Below are 19,022 nucleotides of genomic sequence, written 5' to 3'. Positions count from 1 at the left end.
TCAGTTATCTTACCAGTACTTATAATGGGGACCATTAGGTAAAAAGGTAAAGGTAAAGGTCCCCTGTGTAAGCACCGGGTCACCCATGTGTAAGCACCGGGTCACCCATGGGGTGACGTCACATCCCGACGTTTCCTAGGCAGACTTTGTTTATGGGGTGGGTTGCCGGTGCCTTCCCCAGTCATTTTCCCTTTACCCCCAGCAACAAGCTGGATACTCCTTTTACCGACCTCGGAAGGATGGAAGGCTGAGTCAACCTTGAGCCGGCTAACTGAAACCAACTTCCGTCAGGATCGAACTCAGGTCGTGAGCAGAGCTTTTGACTGCAGTACTGCAGCTTACCACTCTGCGCCAAGGGGCTCCTTAATGGGGCCCATTAAACCTCTCTTATTTGGACATTCATAAAATTCATCTGGAATTAGTCTTCATGTGACTTCAACAAATTTTGGACATGAATATAACATATAGTGTAATGGCCAATGTAACTAGCTAAGAGTATTTTTATTTATTATTTAATTCATTTATACCCCACCTTTCTCCCCAAATGGGGACCCAAGGTTGCTTACATCATTCTCCTCTCCTCCATATTCTCCTCACAACAACCCTGTGAGGTAGGTAAGGCTAAGAGAGGGTGCCTGACCCAAGGTCACCAAGTGAGCTTCCATGGCACGGGTGGGGATTTGAACCCGGGTCTCCCAGATACTAGTCTGGCACTCTTAACTACTACACCACACTGGGAGACCCTGGGTTCAAATCCCAGCTCAACCATGAGTCTCAAGGTGCACTAGGCACTCGCTTTTAGTCTTACCTGCCTCACAGGATCAATGTGAGAATGGAATTGTGAGTGGGAGAAATGGCATGTGTGCTGCCCACGGGATGAGATATACAGGCAATAAATAACAATTGCTATAGGTACACACAAAGCTGTCAGAATGCTAGCTTGTTTAGCACACTATTCCTCGCTCATACTGGCAGCAACTCTTTGAGGAGCAAAAGACCTTTTCCCAGCCCCGTAACCCGAGATCTCTTTTTCACCAACAACAGGAGAGTGTGGAGCTTCCAAGCCTGCAAAGCCCCTGCTCTGCTCCTGCACCCCTCGCAATGACCGAGCGCCAGGCTGGATATTCCCGCCAATCAGTACCTCATCGTGTCCCAGCATGCCTAGAAGCACCGTGGTGATGCTCTTCCTCACAGCCGCATCCACTTTGGCCCCGGCTCCCTGAGTCACAAAGCGCAGGGCCTGCAGCATTGTATCCCTGAAAAGCAACAGCAGATGTCAAGGGAGCTCCTCCACATACTCGCCCCCCACCAAAGGGGGAAGCGAGTCAAGTGAGAGCCAGCTCTACCACGAGGCAACCCCTTCAGGAGGTGGATCCGGGGCACCACTAACGGCAGCACAAGTGGCAGTGAACGGATCTCCACCCTCCGAGGGGACACAGCCCATTAGGGAGTTCTCCTACACAAGCCCCAATTCCTCTCCCTTGCATAACACAACCTCTCTGTGGGCTGCAGAAGGGGAAAGGAGAGGAGGCGAACGGCAGGGAGCCACAGGAAGCATCTGCCCCAGACACCGAAAGGTCTTAGACCGGCCTTTGCTCACAGCAGGCAGCAACACCGAGTTAAGTGTCATGAACAGCACACAGACACTCTAAAATCCAGAGCTTCTGAAGACTTCCAGGCACAATGAAGAAGAGGGCAGCTTTTTGCCAAGGAAAGCACAGAAGTGGTGCACGGATCACTTTTCCAGCAGAAATGGAAGGGTGAGGGGGAAAAGCCAAGGGGAAAGAGGTGATTCTGTGATGCCCCATCAGAAATGAAAGACAAAAAAAAATCTCTACCTCATTTGCTGAGGAGAGGCTATTTTGGAAGCAACATCCGGAGGTAGGTGGTGGTGGAAAGTGCCATCAAGTCGCAGTTGATTTATGGTGACCCCATAGGGTTTTCAAGGCAAGAGGCTAATGGAGGTGGTTTGCCATTGCCTGCCTCTGCACAGCGACCCTGGCACTCCTTGGGGGTCTCCCACTGAAGTACTAACCGGGGCTGACCCTGCTGAGTTCCTGAGATCTGGGCCATGCTAGAGGTAGGAAGGTGGATTTCTACATCAACTTTTGAGGGAAAGAATAAACGTTACTTGCTTTCTCTCCTAAAACTGGGTAGAGGAGGACAGGAAAGGAGAATTAATGTAACACAGCTGTAACATTAGGCACAGTTAAAGACAGACATTAAGAAGGCTACGGAGGAGAGAAGCAAAGGAGGACAAAAGGCCAACTGCCCTTGCTCAAAACCAGTGGAGACCGGAGTGGGATCTGCCTCAGGGCGAGCCTCAACCATCTGCTGAGGGGGTCCAGGCAATTATTTTTTTGGGGGGGGAGGAAGTCTCTAGAATCTTCAGAGAGCAACACCCTGTCCTCAACAAAGGTTGCAGTTTCTCTCAGCAGAAGTTCCAGAAGTTTCTAGAAGCGGGCAGAAGAAGTTGCCAGTCCACAGACTGTTCTCCTGTGCTTTCCACAAACAGTGCCCAACGAACAGGACGCAGGCACAGTAAAAACCTTTCTGGGCCAAGGAGTGGGATAAAAAAGTCTTTTAAATAAACAAACGCCTTGCTGGCTCAGCTTCCTTCGAATCCCCACATGCTAACCTGGGGAAAAGAGGGTTGAAGGTGTCTGAGTCAGAAAAGAAGACGAGTTAGTTTCTACATGCCGACTTTCTCTACCACTTAAGGAAGAATCAAACCAGCTTACACTCACCTTCTCTTCCCCTCCCCATAACAGACACCCTGTGAGGCAGGTGGGGCTGAGAGAGTTGTGACCAGCCCAAGGTCACCCAGCTGGCCTCATGTGTAGGAGTGGGGAAACAAATCCAGTTCACCAGATTAGCCTCCGCCGCTCATGTGGAGGAGCGGGGAATCAAACCCGGTTTTCCAAATCAGAGTCCACCGTTCCAAACCACCGCTCTTAACCACGACACCACGCTGGCTCTCAACAGTGCCTAGTAAACGGGATACAGGCATAGTAAAACCCTTTTTGGGCCGAGAAGTGGGATAAAAGAGCTCTCACACCATTTGATGCCAGCAACAACATCACAGGAGCTCAAAAAGAATACCCAACACCGCCGAGCAAGCAGGACGGGGACAGCGGGGAGGGAGGCACGCAATGAAGATCCCTCTTCTTCTGCACGGCCCTGCCTCTGGGGCGAGTGGGAGGAGTAACCCTCCCAGCAGCCCCTCCTCCACTGACAAAGCCACGTGGCCTTTGCTGCAGCTGCTTCAACCGTCCGACTCACCTGACGCCAGAATCCTCGCTGGTGCGGATGCCGTTCAATAGCTCCGTGAAGAGCGGATCGACTTTGGCGTGGATGGTGATCAGCTTCCCGAGCGCATCTGCGGCCTTGAGACGGACCACCCGGTTGGGGTCCTGCAGGGCTTTCGTGAAGGTCGTTTGCAGCTGAGGCAAGAAAGGCTTCAAGGCAATGCCCACCTGCAGAGGTTGGGGAGGAAATGGAGCACAGCTGCTAGCAGAGGGTGCGCGTAGCCCCCTGCAAATGGCACCCCCACCACCACTCACACACACAGCAACTCACCAAGCCTGTGTTCCAGTTCAAGCAAATTTAATTCCCTATTATTAATCACTGAAATACAGTAAGAGGCAAGCCACAAGGACCTTTTGCCCTAAGGAATGATTGGCTCGCTTAGGAATCCTGAGACCACCAGGTTTTTTAAGGGTAAGATTCAAGCCTCAAGAGGTCAGAGGCCAGTTTGAAAACATGATGGTGAAATATCACACCCTTCTTCAATCAGCATTCAGAAAGCAAGGAAAAATAACCTCAAATGTATAACTCTCTGTATGGAAGTAACATGTGCCTGGCTTTAAGACTGAAAGTTGCTCTGTAGATTGTGATTAATTGTTCGACCTTGATTGGTGGGGGAGGTTTTCTTTAAGGCATTAGCCTCGTCCTGGGGGCGGCGGGTTTTCCCCCCTCTTCTGATGGCCTTCACTAGTGAGTATAAAGGTAAAGGCCCCTTGTGTAAGCACCGGGTCATTCCTGACCTATGGGTGACGTCACATCCTGCCGTTTCCTAGGCAGACTTTGTTTACGGGGTGGTATGCCAGTGCCTTCCCCAGTCATCTTCCCTTTACCCCCAGCAATCTGGGTACTCATTTTACCAGGCTGAGTCAACCTTGAGCCGGCTACCTGAAACCAACTTCCATCGGGATCAAACTCAGGTCGTGAGCAGAGCTTGGACTGCAGTACTGCAGCTTACTACTACCACGGGGCTCTTTTTAATGCACACAAGCAGGCTAGTAAACATGTCACTTGGCTTGTGCAGGGAGGGTTAACTAGGACTTCTCCAAAGGTTTGGGAATTGCATGCTTGTTGCGACTGATATATAAGTAATGCATTCCTTCCCTTCATCAAGCCATTTCAAGAAAGCTGAATTCCTCAGGGTAGGGATCAAAGGGATTTGACACTGAGAGCTCGCGTGTCAAGGTGCTCTGAAATTCTCCCCCCTCTTTCCAATTATTTTCCAGCTTACCTTGGCCAGCAGAAGTCTTAGGGTTTCAAGCAAAGCCACCTTGACGTTCCAGCTGAACCTGTCCCCCAGAATGCGGATGAGCGGCCCCGTAATGCTCACAACCGAAGGTTTCAGGGCTTCTGTGGAGGTCAGTTTAATCACCAGCCCCAAAGCCTTGGCGGCTTCTTCCTTCTGGTCTGAGCTGCCCGTCAGAACGCCCTCCCGCAGCACTGGGAGAATAGAAGTCACTCCCTGTGAAAGGAATTAGAGCAGGCAAACTGAAGTTAAAGAGAAGGGGCTAACTGTACAATTGCTTCCTGTTCAGCCAGAAGGACAGCGAGCGGCAAAGGGACCCATCCAACTCCTCCGTCCCAGAAAGCAGGCCCAGAGAACAAATCCTGCCTTCCCTTCCCAGGTTGGCTCTGCTTTCTGACCTTGGAGGTTGTGGGGCAACCTCTAGCCAGCCGAGAGATCAGCTGGTCTTTTCTGGGAATTCTCTTCACCCTTAAGACCCCTCCCCTTTTCATTCTCTCCCTCCCTTGCTGGATTAGACAGCCAGAAAAGGGAAAGGAAAAGTTGGAAATTATCACCTAAGACCTGAGGGTCTCAGAGTGGGGGCTGTGACTCTCGCAAATAGGTCAAGAGGCAAGGATGTGAGCAATCGGAACCCTCCCCCTGTTAAAGGCACAGGGGCCAAAGACAGGCATCAAAGTAGGGCACGGCTCTCCCCAAAGCGGATGCTCATCAGAAAGGTTTGGAATCCATCTTGTGTGTCAAGCCTGGGCAGGAAGCAGGTTGACGGCTGAATGTTTCTCCCGGCCCTTAAGTTGTGCCTGGCTTAACAATGGGGCTTCCTAACCCCTGTTGGGTCATAAGAATATAGGAAAGGCCCTGCTGGATCAGACCAAGGCCCATCAAGTCCAGCAGTCTGTTCACACAGTGGCCAACCGGGTGCCTCTAGGAACCCCACAAACAAGATGACTGCAGCAGCATTGTCCTGCCTGTGTTCCACAGCACCCAAAATAATAGGCATGCTCCTCTGATACTAGAGAGAATAGGTATGCAGCATGACTAGTATCCATTCTAACTAACAGCCATGAATACCCTTCTCCTCCATGAATATGTCCACTCCCCTCTTAAAGCCCTCCAAGCTGGCAGCCATCACCACATCCTGGGGCAGGGAGTTCCACAATTTAACTATGCGTTGTGTGAAAAAATACTTCCTTTTATCTGTTTTGAATCTCTCACCCTCCAGCTTTAGCAGATGACCCCGTGTTCTAATATTATGGGAGAGGGAGAAAAACTTCTCCCTGCCCACTCTCTCCAAACCATGCATAATTTTATAGACCTCTATCATGTCCCCCCTCAGCCACCTTCTTTCTTTGGGTCACCCCAAGGTGATTTAATCAGCGCTCCAAGCAGACCATTACCTTATCTGCACCCATCCCACCAACCAGTTAGTATTCAAGGAACTAGCCCAGGCATTCTCTTAGGTCCTGACCACCCATCAAACCTCTCCTACCCTCTTGTGGGAACCCTGGAAAAGCAACCAATTCTTTGTTCTCTGGCTTTCCTGCCACCTTACCTCATACTGCCTCAGGACCCATTTTGGGGTATAAATATTGGTCCTTTGGCCACTTAAGTGTGTGTGTCCTGGATCCGTGCACCCACCCCCATTTGCACGAGGGCTTTCTCTTTTGCGTCTGGAAATGCGTGTCATTTTCCTCCTCAGCGCTGCTTTCCTGGACATCCCTTCAAGACTGGAAACTATCACCCTTCCCTAAAACACTATCCAAACCTCCTCCCTTTTCTCTTAGTCAGCTTTTGTATGCCTTGCGTGTGTATGTTTGTGGTTTGAAATACATTTCTTGTTTTTATTATTTTTCTTGTTTAATCAACCCTGCTTCAATTATAACTGCCACCCGCTCATTTAAGAGTTCTCACCTGGGACAATCCTGGTATATTTAGGTTACTGATCCCAGCTATCCCCTCTTGCTCTCTGTCTCCAGCTAATTGCCCCGACTCAAGTGGAGACTGCCTGCTCAGGGTAACAAGGAGGGAAGAGGAGAACAACTGCCAGGCCCACTGAGCAGGCCCTCTCGTAATACTAGGACGTGAGGTCATCTGCTGAAGCTGGTGGGTGAGAGATTCAAAACAGATTTCTTCACACAACGCACAGTTAAATTGTGGAACTCCCTGCCCCAGGAGGCGGTGATGGCTGCCAACTTGGAAGGCTTTAAGAGGGGAGTGGACATGTTCATGGAGGAGAGGACTATCCATAGCTACCAGTCAAAATGAATACTAGTCCTGGTGCATACCTACTCTCTCTAGTATCAGAGGAGCATGCCTATTATATTAGGTGCTGTGGAACACAGGCAGGATAATGCTGCTGCAGTTGTCTTGCTTGTGGGCTTCCTAGAGGCACCTGGTTGGCCACTGTGTGAACAGACTACTGGACTTGATGGGCCTTGGTCTGACCCAGCATGGCCTTTCTTATTTTCTTATGTTCAGAGCCCAGCACAAGGGAGACCCTCTGCCATGGAACCAGCTGAGCAGCACACACGTTTTTCTTGGGGTGTGGGAGAGAAGCAGGGAAGTCTTTTCCTTAGAGTCTTCAAAAACCAGAAGCTAGCCCTGATAGACTGAGGCCTCAGAGAAAGTTTGGCAGGTGCTGGCAAGATGCTCATACAGAACTCCACCAGCACTGTGTCAATGTGCTGCTCCTCCTGATATACGGGAACTAGGTCAGAAACTGCTGTGACGAGTCAAGACCTCCCGTGGCCATTTTATCCCGCAACGGTTACCTTTTTGGGAATGCAGAATCCAGGCACGTGCTCTCCAGCGGCCTCATTCCCCACCATGCGAATGTCCCTGTGGAGATCCTCAATGAGAGCCAGCTGGTTTCCGGCATCCAACTTCTGGGAAAGGAAGCAGACAGAAATCCTGATAGTGCGAATGCCCCACAAGCAGCAACAGTCCTTAGAACTTTTGTGAGGAAATCCAATGAACATGTACGCGCGCATGCCCTGGAGTTTAAGCCTGCTTTTTGCACATGGTCACTTCACTATGGAGACTGCTTTATGGCACAATCTATAGCTACAGAGGAAAAATCTGTACAGCCTGGAACCACCTGTGTGAACTAATGGAATCTGTGCATTTAAGCTTAAATGGTAGAGATGAGGCACACTTTGCCACAATCTGAGCATTAATTATGTGGTCCTCGGGGCTTAAAATAACCCCCCCCCCACTAAATTCACATGGGAACTTCTCATTAAAGATTCAAAAGTGGGTGTCTGTGTCGAGTTACTTTGTCATGAAAGAAAGGCAACTTTCCCTGCTTTATGTGGAGAGAAAAGCAGGCTATAAAGGTTTCAAACCAACGTACTTGCCCAGCACGCTCCATGCCCTGTCAGTGAATCCAAGCAGTGCCATGAATAGCCATGAGAAATTTATCGCATCTCCAGTCCCTAACAAGAAATTCTAAAACTCTGCCATTGAAGCAAACAATCTGCAACCTGAATGAATAAATTATGAGGAGGGAGGAGGAAGAAGAGTTGTTTTTTACATGCCGACTTTCTCTACCACTTAAGGAAGAGTTAAGCTTACAATCACCTTCCGTTCCCCTCCCCACAACAGACACCTTGTGAGGTAGGTGGGCTGAGAGGGCTCTAAGAGAGCTGCGACTAGCTAAAGGTCACCCAGCTGGCTTCATGTGGAGGAGTGGGGAAACCAACCCGGTTCACCAGATTAGAGTCCGCCGCTCATGTGGAGGAATGGGGAATCAAACCCGGTTCTCCCGATCAGAGTCCACTGCTCCAAATCACCGCTCTTAACCACTACACCACACTGGCTCTCTGGTCTCTTGGTCACCAAGCCTGACCTCTCAGTCCCTCCTGCTGCAGAGCCAGCCTGCCCCTGCAAGGCCTACCTTGGTGATGGCATTCAGCGTGTCCCAGCTTTCATTCAGCACCACGGAGTTGGTATCATTGAAGAGCCGGATCAAGCCCGAAACCAGGTTCCGCAGGTGGGCCGTGTAGTCCGCCTTTGTCTTGGAGCAGTAGATATTCAGGATGATGGCCGCCGCCTGCCGCAACCCCACCTCGGGGCTGCGCGTCGCCTCCAACAGGTCTTCGATGACAATCCTCTGCCCGGCCTCGTCTTCCACAGAAAGGATGACCGCCTGGCAATTGGCCATCTCCTGAAACGCCACGACAAATGAGGTCTTAAGTTTTGGGCTGCGGTTTTTACCCCTCCAGGGTAATCTCTTCAAGGCAGGCGGCCCCCTTCTGTGAGAAGATCGAGAACCCCTTCGCTTTACCTTCTTTTAACAGCCTAAAACGAGTCGCCAAATTTCTTACCATTTATTCCTATTGTTCAAGACCAGAAGTACAGGCAGAACAATGTATTCAAAAGATAACGGAAAGATGGATAATGTCTTTTACCGTCAGGCTTGGCCCGTGGGCTGCACTTGCTTCGTTGCTGGTGTTTTCTGCATTCACCTCCTCCCCAACCCCCCATGCCACTTCTCACAGATACCACGATGGCTTCGAACCTGGCAGGACCGCACTGAGCAGGACATTTGACCCTCTGAGCTCATTGGCTTGTCTCAGTCAGGGTTTGTCTGGCTGAGCTTGAAAAAGGACAAGACAGTCATGCTCTACTTGTTCCCATGCTGAGGGGTAGCCCTGCTGTTAGGAAATGGGGGACTGCACCTCTGGAAGGATTTCCCGTTTCCCCATCCTTCCAGCGTCTCAGAGAAGAAGGGCTTTTGGTGCTGCTTCTGGACCAGCTAGCCTGCTCTCTGAGTGCAGGAGATACACCTTCCCGTCTGAGCCACGGAGGTTGGACGAGGATTATCTCCAGGATCAGATGAGCATGCCTATTATATTAGGTGCTTTGACAGGACAATGCTGCTGCAGTTATCTTGTTTGTGGGCTTCCTAGAGGCACCTGGTTGGCCACTGTGTGAACAGACTGCTGGACTTGATGGGCCTTGGCCTGATCCAGCATGGCCTTTCTTATGTTCTTATCATTGCCAAGGGGCTGGAGACGTCTGCCAACCCCGCTCTATACATGAGAGATGGCCAGCATTGGGCCCACAAACCAGCCCAGGGCAGCATCTGAATGTGCGCTGTTGCTCAGCCACCTTCATGACGTCAAAACCTCACCTGCCTTGCATCTGGTGTCCACTGGTCACTGTGCTGTGCAAAAGGGGGTGGGGCCACCACATGGAGAGTACCGTGACATCATATCCACACAGGGACTCCCCCATTTGGTCAGCCACATGCAAGCAGCAAATTCTCACAGGGCTCTATTAATGCCATACAGTTAACTGTACCCCTGCCACAGAAACATGTTTCTGCAGTAGCACGGAACAAACAATTAGGTAGCACGCAATCCAGCACACACAAATTATTTTCCCCCTAGTGGAACTGCTACTGCACTGATGGAATTCCAACTGGCTTCTATATGGCAACTGTTTCTTGAGAAGCCGGCCTCGGTCACAAGACACTAAATATCTCCCCAAAAAAGACCTTTGCCTCTAAATATCCTCTCGGAGGATGTACCTGCTGCTCTTCACCTGTCCCAAGCTTCTCCTTCAGTGCTGACATCATAGCAGGCAAGATGACACCCAGGTGCCGGGTGAGAGCCTCCCCAGCCACCGCTGAGAGGAATGCCAGGACTCTTGTGTTCACAGGAGCGGAAATGAGCTAAGGGGAAAAGAGAAGACAAGATTTGTTGGGGGAAAGCATATCTTGAATCCCTGACCAATACACTGCACTAGCATTATGTTCTGTTTCAGAAAAACCAAACATATAATCTCTACTTTGAACTGTGACCACAATTTCTAGGGACCATTTCACAGAAATCTGGACTTGCTAATGGTTGTACAGTCACCCAGTCGTAGTGCTTTGTTGACTGAACTTGTGTGATGTGCTTGCTTTTCTGAAAATTTTCACCTTCGTGCTTTGCTTTTTTAAAGGATGGGCCATGTCTCAGAGATGGAACGCATGCTTTGCACTGCAAGAAGTTCTGGGTTCAATCCCTGGCATGTCCTGTTAAAAACCATCTCAGGGAGCATGGCTGGGGAAGATCTTGTAGAGCTGTTGTCAGCCAGAGTGGAAAACAATGGGTAAGAGGGACCAGTCACCTGGCCCAGCAGGAGGCAGGCTGCATATGTTCAATGCAACCCTAAGCAGAGTTATACTCTTATAAGCTCAATGAAGCCAATGGTTTCGACAGGTGTCGCTCTACTTAGGACTGCACTGCTAGACCTCAGGAGGTAGTGTGTGAACAGGCACCTTAAGAACAACGACTTCAACGACTGAGACAACGTAAAGAGATGACCTTTTAATGATTTAAGAAACCGTTCACCAATATACCTTTGGCACCAAATAAGGCAACACCACACGGCTCTTCACAGCCATAACTTGCTTAAGGCCATCCAGAGCAAACTCTGATGTCTCTTCGTCATCCTAGAGAGGGAGGGAGAAAAACAAAAGTCAGGCTTCTAGATGGAACACGCATACAGCTGTGAGCCCTGGTGGTCCAGAAGCCACACAGTAAAGCACTTCACAAACATGGGATCGAATTTACTTCGCTACCACCAAAGAAGATCAGACACCCTAGATCTGTGGTCCTGTCACTGTAAGAATCCTTACCAGACCTGCCTCTTAATGGCCCCACAGGAAGAAGAAAAAGAGTTGTTTTTTATATGCCGACTTTCTCTACCACTTAAGGGAGAATCAAACCGGCTTACAATCACCTTCCCCACAACAGAGACCCTGTGAGGTAGGTGCGGCTGATAAGAGTGTGACTAGTCCAAGGTCACCCAGCTAGCTTCGTGTGTAGGAGTGGGGAAACAAATCCAGTTCACCAGATTAGCCTCCGCTGCTCATGTGGAGGAGTGGGGAATCAAATCCGGTTCTCCAGATCAGAGTCCACCACTCTGAAAAGGGAAAGTAATGAGTGTACCAGAACCATCTTGCAGGATCGCATTAGTCCAGCAGTCCATTTCCAAGAGCTAGGTGCCTCTGGAAACCTCATAAGCAGAGCCTGCAAGTGATGCTGCCATCCACTGTTCATCCTCAATACCTGATATTCAGAGGTAAACTGCACCTGAACATGGAAGTTCCCCTTTGCGACAAGAAGCACTGATAAACTCATCCTCCATGAAGTCCTCCATGAAGTTAGTTTTGGCTGCTGCTACCAACCCAATCCCCCTGGATCTTGCCTGCCAGGTGGACAGAATTTTGCAGACGCTCTAAACTTGGCAACATCTCAGTTATTTACCAGCTGTTTCAGCAAGAAGGGCAGGATGTCTTCGAGAGCCTGATATCCAATGGTTGAGTGCAGCTGTTCAAATGTTTTGGCAGCTGCTTCTCTAACCTCTTCTAGAGGGTCACACAGCGCTTTCCTCACTGTGGGGACCAAGGACTCAGAGAAACACAGCACCTGAAGGGACAAAGATTACTCTGGAGGGAGTTTGAAAGCTGTACCCTAACACCCAGGTAACCAAAACTTGCAAAGGAGGTGGGGGGAAAGGAAGCAAACACCTGTAACATGTAATTTACATTAAATTACAACAGATTATTCAGAACAATCTAGCCTTGTGGGGAAAGCTAACATTCCTGCAATATTTTCTACATTCCACTGGAGAGGAAGTGTTCAGCTCTTTGGCTCCATAATCTGCAGACAAGAACCTCATTTCCAGTCCCTTCCGAGTTGCAAGAGTATTTTCATTTGTCAGGAAGAGGTAGCATGCAAGCCCCAAGCCCCGCCCCCGAGCAACACATGAAGAATCCCAGAACTGCAGCGGGGCAGAAGAATACTGTACAGAGAGCTTCGTTCCCTACATTTCCCAACACGGAAATTAAATGCCACATTGAAAGGGGCAGCAAATTTTTTAAAAACACAAATGACAAATAAGGAGAGGATACGCCAACCCCTGGAAACAAACCCTAAATACATCCCACCCTGAGATTTGCAGAAATGACGCAACCATTAAGAGGCTCAAGGCCCCCAGACCCCCAGCTGCTGCTACAACAGGAAACAAACTTACGGCATCCCTGCTGGTAGACTTCATGATCTCGCTCAGCCCGATGCAGACCCCTTGCCTCTTGTCGCTCATCTCAGACCTTAGGCCTTCTTCCAAAATGGGGATGATTTCCGGGAGGATCTTTTCGCCCAGCTTTCGGACAAGGTCTCCCAACGTCCGTGCTGCGATCTGCCGCCGTGGAACGAGAGACTCAGGGTGAGTTAAATCGAATGGATCCGGTTGTGATTGTTTTAACCTCTGAGCTAAAGGCTGACTTTCTATTCACATGAGGAAGAGATAAGAGCCCTAGTCACACATGAGGAAGAGCCCTAGTTACACCTTTACAGAGCCTACACACGGTGGGGGATCAGATGCATCTGCCCTCCTCTAGGGCCCACCACGTTCAATGCATTGGATGCCAAATGCCTTCATGCATGAAGGCCTGGTCCATGTGACCTCTACCACCACCACCCCACCGTGGCCCAGTGATAGAGCATGCAGAAGGTCCCAGGTTCAAACCCCGGAATCTCCAGTTAAAGGGGCTAGGCAAGTAGGTGATGTGAAAGACCTCTGCCTGAGACTCTGGAGAGCCGCTGCCAGTCTGAGTAGACAATACTGACTTTGATGGACCAAGGGTCTGACTCAGTATAAGGCAGCTTCATGTGTTCATGTTGAGGGGTAAGGACCAGGTTTACACATGTTTGGTTCCACAACTCTATTTCAACAGGATTTACAATCCTGCAAACACATCATCAATCCTACACCCAAAGTAGGTAGAGCCAAGTGGGACGAGGGCTCCTCCCAAGCAGATTCATAAACAGCATCTGTTCACTAACAGCGCCAAAATATCATCTGGCACCAAAATCACTCTTAAGCAGAGGGGAAAGACAGATCAGCCCAAACACTCAACTGTTCTCTTGTCAGCACAAGTACTGGCCAAGAATCCCAAAAGGAGGCCAAAGAGGGTTGGCAGAATCTCCCGGAGAGTGCGGGGCGTGTTTGAGACCACAATCTTCCAAACGTGCAAGGATGCTTGGCGGACAACCAGCTGGGTATCTGAGCGGCCCATGTACAACCCTGCCAAGACTCTGTTCCTCCTCTCCACGCCGAGTGCATGAATGATGGCCTGGAAAAACAGAATTAACACAGAAAGGATGTTAACAAGGAAGAAGAAGAAGAGCTGGTTTTTATATGCCAACTTTCTCTACCACTTCAGGAAGAATCAAACCAGATTACAATCACCTTCCCTTCCCCTCCCCACAACAGACACCGTGAGGTAGGTGGGGCTGAGAGTGTTACTAGCCCAAGGCCACCCAGCTGGCTTCATGTGTAGGAGTGGGGAAACAAATCCAGTTCACCAGATTAGAATCCGCAGCTCATGTGGAGGAGTGGGGAATCAAACCCGGTTCTCCAGATCAGAGTGTACTACTCCAAACCACCGCTCTTAACCACTACACCACGCTGGCTCTCCAGGAAGCAGGAGAAATTGGAAACAGCTATTAGGGTGGTTTTTGTTTTGTTTTTTGCCACTGGACACCCAGGGGAAAAAATGCTGCCACTTTTTTGTGCATGTAAATTATTCTGTGGCAGTGGAAGATGTAGAAGAAAAACGGCTCTCACTTTATTGGACTGGGCCGTGCCAAAGTTGTCATCCTCAGAGGCGGTTTCTGTGGTCATTTTCCCTGTGACTCCTGAGATGTGGAACAGGAGGTCTCCAAGCAACTGGACAGAGCTAAACCTGAGAAAAAGGAACAAAGGCAGAGATAGGGATAAAAGCAACCCAGCAAAAGAGTTTCCGCCTAAACATTAGGAAGAACTTTCTAATGGATAGAGCGGTTCCTCAGTGGAACAGGCTTCCTCGGGAGGTGGTGAGTTCTCCTTCCATGGAGGTTTTTAAGCAGAGGCTAGATGGCCATCTGTCAGCAATGCTGATTCTATGACCCTAGGCCAGTGGTAGGCAAACCGCGGCTCTTTGGCCCCTTGAGTGCGGCTCTGCCACAAATGACCTCGCCCAGGCCGGCCCCCTCGGTCTGCGCTGGAGCCGGGCGAGCGCGCGGCGCCTTTCCGCCCCACAGTCCCGCCCGCCTCGCCCGGCCCCACCGCAGCGAATGCTCCGTCTGACCCTGCCATCGCCATGGGAGGAGGAGAACGAGGCGGAGAGCCAGCAAGGCCCCGGAGGCGAGAGGGCCGCTGGCGAGGTGCCGCTCAACCTGTTGGACACTTGCGGGGTGTGCGGGCAGCACATCCAGAGCCGCCAGCCCCGCCTGCTGCCCTGCCTCCACTCGCTGTGCCGCCGCTGCCTGCCCCCGCCGCACCGCTACCTCATGCTGCCGCCCCTCGCCGCCCCTTCGCCCAGCGGCGGCAGCCCCCCCAAAGATGCCCCCTTGCTGCCGCCGCTCCTCCAGCTGGCCCCGTCCTCGCCAGGCTCCGTGCCGCCCTGGCAGCTGCACTGCAGCCCAGGTAGGTCGACAACGGGGACTCAAGGTGTGTGGGGGGGAATCGGCCAGCCAGCGGACGGCTCCGTCCGGAAAGGAGAGTCCCCGGGAGGGACGGGAGCGAATTGGACGGGAGGGGGGGGCGTTTCTAGCCTTCCCTCCTCCTCCTCCCTCACCCCTCCACCTGCGCCGCAGCTGCTGCTGCTGCGTTGCATGAGGGAGCGTGAGCGAGTGGCGCAGCCAGCGACCGCGGCCTCCCCGGGCGGCGTGAGGGGGGAGAGGCCTTTGTGGCGGCTGGAAGGTGGGGCTGGAAGGTGGGGGTAGCTAGGCTTTTGTGGGGAGGGGAGCCGTGGTGATCCAGGGGGGCAGCAGCAGCACCACCTGCCTTGTGTCGTTAGCGGCGGCGAAGAAGGCCTTGAAAATAGGGCACGATCCAGAGAGGGTCTACTTGGGGGGGAGGGGCTTGACTTGGGGGGAGTGTCGAAGGCCCTGGGGTGGCTTGTAGCCCTCTAAGCGAGCCCAGAAGTGTATATTGCGCCGCCTTTTCAAAGAATAGGAAGGTTAGTACCCTCCTCCGTCCCCCATAACCCTTCTTGTTTGGCGCCTTTCCCCAGTGGATTATCGCTAAGTAGGTGGGTGGGCTGCATGGGGAGGCTCTACCGGGTGCATGTGTATGGGAAAGGGTATTATGGGAAGGCCGTAATCGTAAGAGGGCCTGAATGGGAGGTTTATAGCCAGAGGTGGTGTGTTTGTGTGTGGCTAATAGGAGATATGCAGCTAGGTAGGAGAGGCCTATGGGTTGGGGAAGTTATAGCTATATAGGGCAGAATAGTTAGATGGCACGTTGTTATTATTATTGAATCTTTGGGAGGGGCTGTGGCTCAGTGGTAGAGCCTCTGCTTGTCCTGCAGAAGGCCCCAGGTTCAATCCCCCCCCGGCATCTCCAGCTAAAGGGACTAGGCAAGTAGGCAATGTGAAGGGCCTCTGCCTGAGACCCCGGAGAGCCACTGCCAGTCTGAGTAGACAATACTGACTTTGATGGACCGAGGGTCCGATTGAGTATAAGGCAGCTTCATGTGTTCATGTGACTGGGCTTGACAAAGGGAAAGGTGCCGGGGCCGAGGCTTGCCTCTTTGTCATGGGGCCCGCCCCCTCCCCCCCAATTCCAGGGTAGGGAAAGCGTGGGGGGGAGGCATTCTTTTGTCCCTTTTGGCTCTCAAAAGAAATCTCAATCGTTGTACTGTTGATATTTGGCTCTGTTGACTAATGAGTTTGCCGACCACTGCCCTAGGCAGATCATGAGAAGGAGGGCATCCTGGGCATCTTCTGGGCATGGAGTAGGGGTCACTGGGGGTCTGTGGGGGGAGGTAGTTGTGAAATTCCTGCATTGTGCAGAGGGTTGGACTAGATGACCCTGGTGGTCCCTTCCAACTCTAGGATCCTATGATTTAGGATTTCTTTTCCAAGTTGCACATGTTAGCAGTGAAGCAGGTGCATGTCTCCCCAATTCCAGAGTAGGGCTTGCATGTTGCTTAAGATGTGGATTGTTAAGGCACATGACTGTAAAAGGCAACACCTGAAGATGCCCTGGGAACAGCTGATAGACAGATCCTCCGAGAGCTTTTCAAAAGCCATCCTCGTGGCCACAATCTCATCTTGTGGTAAAGAATTCTGTCCTATATAGCTCTCAGTCATTTACAAGGAAGCCATAAGTACCCCTAAGCACACATCCATCCCACTGTCTGCTGCAGGAAGACAGAGGCTACCCAACTGACAACCCCCGCCCCAACCTGGAAATCAGGATCTTACCTGATCCTCCACAGGTCGTCAAAGAGACCCTGCTCCAGCTGAGGCAGCAGCAGGGCAATGGCTGTCTCAGCGTACATGCTTATAATTCTCTGCCCGGCACGCAAGGCTGTGTCTCGCACAAACTCATTCTCATCCGCCAGTGCCTAAGCAAAGAAGGAGAGTTGGTTTTTATACCCCAGTTTTCTCTACCAAAAGGAGTCTCAAACCAGCTTACAATCACCTTCCCTTCCTCTCCCCACAACAGACACCTTGTGAGGCAGGTGGAGCAGAGAGAGTTCAGAGAGAACTGTGACTAGCCCATGGTCACCCAGCTGGCTTCATGAGGAGGAGTGGGGAATCAAACCCGCTTCTCCAAATTAGAACCCGCCACTTATCTGGAGGAGTGGGGAATCAAACCCGGTTCACCAGATTAGAGTCCACCGCTCTTGACTACTACACCATGCTGGGATACTAATTATGGCTGCAGTTTTTGTGGTACAAGGCAAAAGCCACAGGAAAAATGCAACAACCCAAGTTTAGCAATCAGACAGCAAACGTAGCTCTGGATAAAGCTTAAAACCCAATAAACTTAAAACAAGCCTCCATCCCCCTGAGAAAAGGGTTCAGACATCCAACTGCTTCCTACCTTAAGGATGCAGGGTATGATGGGTCCAACGTAAGGTATAAACTTCTCGCCAAAGGTAATGGGCAAGTAGTTGAACATCATAATATAACCATCCCGGACATGTGGAGCAATGTCCACTTTGCTTGCTGTAGCTACAATTTCTGGCATAAGTTTCTCCAGCTTTTCTACCCCCAAGCCTGCCACGACTTCAGCCAGACCTATATTGGTAGAAGGAAGGGGAGGGAAACAGCTCTGTGTTATAAAGATGAAGTTATTGTAATCAGGGCTGCATATATGCTATGTTCCCACAGAAAGGCTACAGAATGTAGAATTCGGCCTCCTGACTACCTCAACTTTTCTCTTTAATAAAGGCTTCTAAGTCTTCAGTTTGCAAAGATGTCCCTGAATGAGCATGGACAACACCTGACAAAATCTCACTGGCAGAGGGTAGAGTTTGAATACTCCAAACAACTCCTTGGCCCTTTCCCCAACAGCCAAATATTTCATGCTCCAAAAAAGAACCAGAAAGAGAAATCCAACAAATGTGTTTCATTTGCATCATGTGTACTGGCTGTCAAATCCAGCTTTTCTGGCTGTAGGAACTGGGTTCCCTTGGTGCAGAACTGTTATTTCTTTTAGCTTGGATCTTTCTCATGGCTTTGATAGTTATTCATCATTTGTATGGCATTTAAGGTAGGAAATATTTGATAACCTTTACTTAAATTAACCTCTGAACAAGCTTAAGAGGTAGGACAGTGCAGATGGAATGCCAAGGCAATCAGTTCCTCGCCCTAGGCTGCCTGGCATGCTCAAGATACACCGCTGGATCTCTTGCACCTAAATTCAGTTCTTTATCAACAAGAAAGCAACAGTTCCTACCATCCCATGCACAATCTTGTGCCAGGCTTTACATGGCAGGAAGGGAAAGGAAGGAGACAACAACTCCAGCGTTAGACAAAGCCAGTTATTCTTGCCTTGTGCAGCACCGGATCGATCCACCGAACTCTGCTCATACGTCAGGGTCTCCATCAACCAAGGCAGCAAGTCCTCAAAGCAGGACTCTCCCATCCCCTTCACTATGGCCCCCAGCGCCTTTGCAGATACCGTGCGCACCTGTAGATTCAAAGAAAGAGCTAACAAGAACTAGACAGAAGCAAGCAGCCAGTAACTCAGTGGCATGCACATGTTTTGCCCGCACAAGGTTCAATTGCCGGCCTCTCCAGTTAAAGGATCTAATGTTAACAAGGCTGGTACTCTGGAGAGCTGCTGCCATTCAGAATAGATAGTCCTCAGTGAAAGGGACCAAGGGTCTGACGTGCTGGTTCCGTCGGTGAAACACATGGTTGGCATGCAGACAGTCCCAGGTTCAATTCCCAACATCTCCAGTTAACTGGATCTAGGGGAGAGAACCTGTGGGCCTGTCGGAACAAGAAATTTCGTGGCACACGGGCCAGTGTTCTGACTCGCTATAAAGGCAGCTTCATTAGGTCCCACAGTAGATGGGGAAAAAACAGTAGGAAGACATACCTCAGGCACCGGGTCCAACAAAGAGGCCTTCAGTCCAGGAGTCACGCTGGGCAGGTAAGGAGCCAAATCCTGAACCAGACGATAATAGGCAGGTTGA

At 50.8% G+C, this 19,022-nt stretch overlaps 1 protein-coding gene across 1 annotated transcript in view; it reads right to left on the bottom strand.

Moving 5' to 3' along the window:
* Positions 1-19,022, bottom strand: part of GCN1 (GCN1 activator of EIF2AK4) — a 75,814-nt gene that overhangs the window by 13,238 nt on the left and 43,554 nt on the right. Inside the window, exons 39-53 of the mRNA XM_056859223.1 lie at positions 18,926-18,994; positions 18,373-18,511; positions 17,420-17,616; positions 16,795-16,937; positions 14,171-14,288; positions 13,461-13,676; positions 12,575-12,739; positions 11,806-11,967; positions 10,896-10,988; positions 10,080-10,223; positions 8,442-8,711; positions 7,318-7,431; positions 4,535-4,765; positions 3,283-3,476; positions 1,142-1,256 (exon numbers count right to left, since the gene is read on the bottom strand). Of these exons, the coding sequence (XP_056715201.1) occupies positions 1,142-1,256; positions 3,283-3,476; positions 4,535-4,765; positions 7,318-7,431; positions 8,442-8,711; positions 10,080-10,223; positions 10,896-10,988; positions 11,806-11,967; positions 12,575-12,739; positions 13,461-13,676; positions 14,171-14,288; positions 16,795-16,937; positions 17,420-17,616; positions 18,373-18,511; positions 18,926-18,994 (2,370 nt within the window). The remainder of the gene's footprint in view (positions 1-1,141; positions 1,257-3,282; positions 3,477-4,534; positions 4,766-7,317; positions 7,432-8,441; positions 8,712-10,079; positions 10,224-10,895; positions 10,989-11,805; positions 11,968-12,574; positions 12,740-13,460; positions 13,677-14,170; positions 14,289-16,794; positions 16,938-17,419; positions 17,617-18,372; positions 18,512-18,925; positions 18,995-19,022) is intronic.

The sequence above is a fragment of the Euleptes europaea genome, chromosome 13 (assembly GCF_029931775.1).
Source record: "Euleptes europaea isolate rEulEur1 chromosome 13, rEulEur1.hap1, whole genome shotgun sequence".
NCBI classification, from domain to species: domain Eukaryota; kingdom Metazoa; phylum Chordata; class Lepidosauria; order Squamata; family Sphaerodactylidae; genus Euleptes; species Euleptes europaea.
Note: the sequence above shows the minus strand (reverse complement) of the source record. Positions and strands in the feature narration are given on the sequence as shown.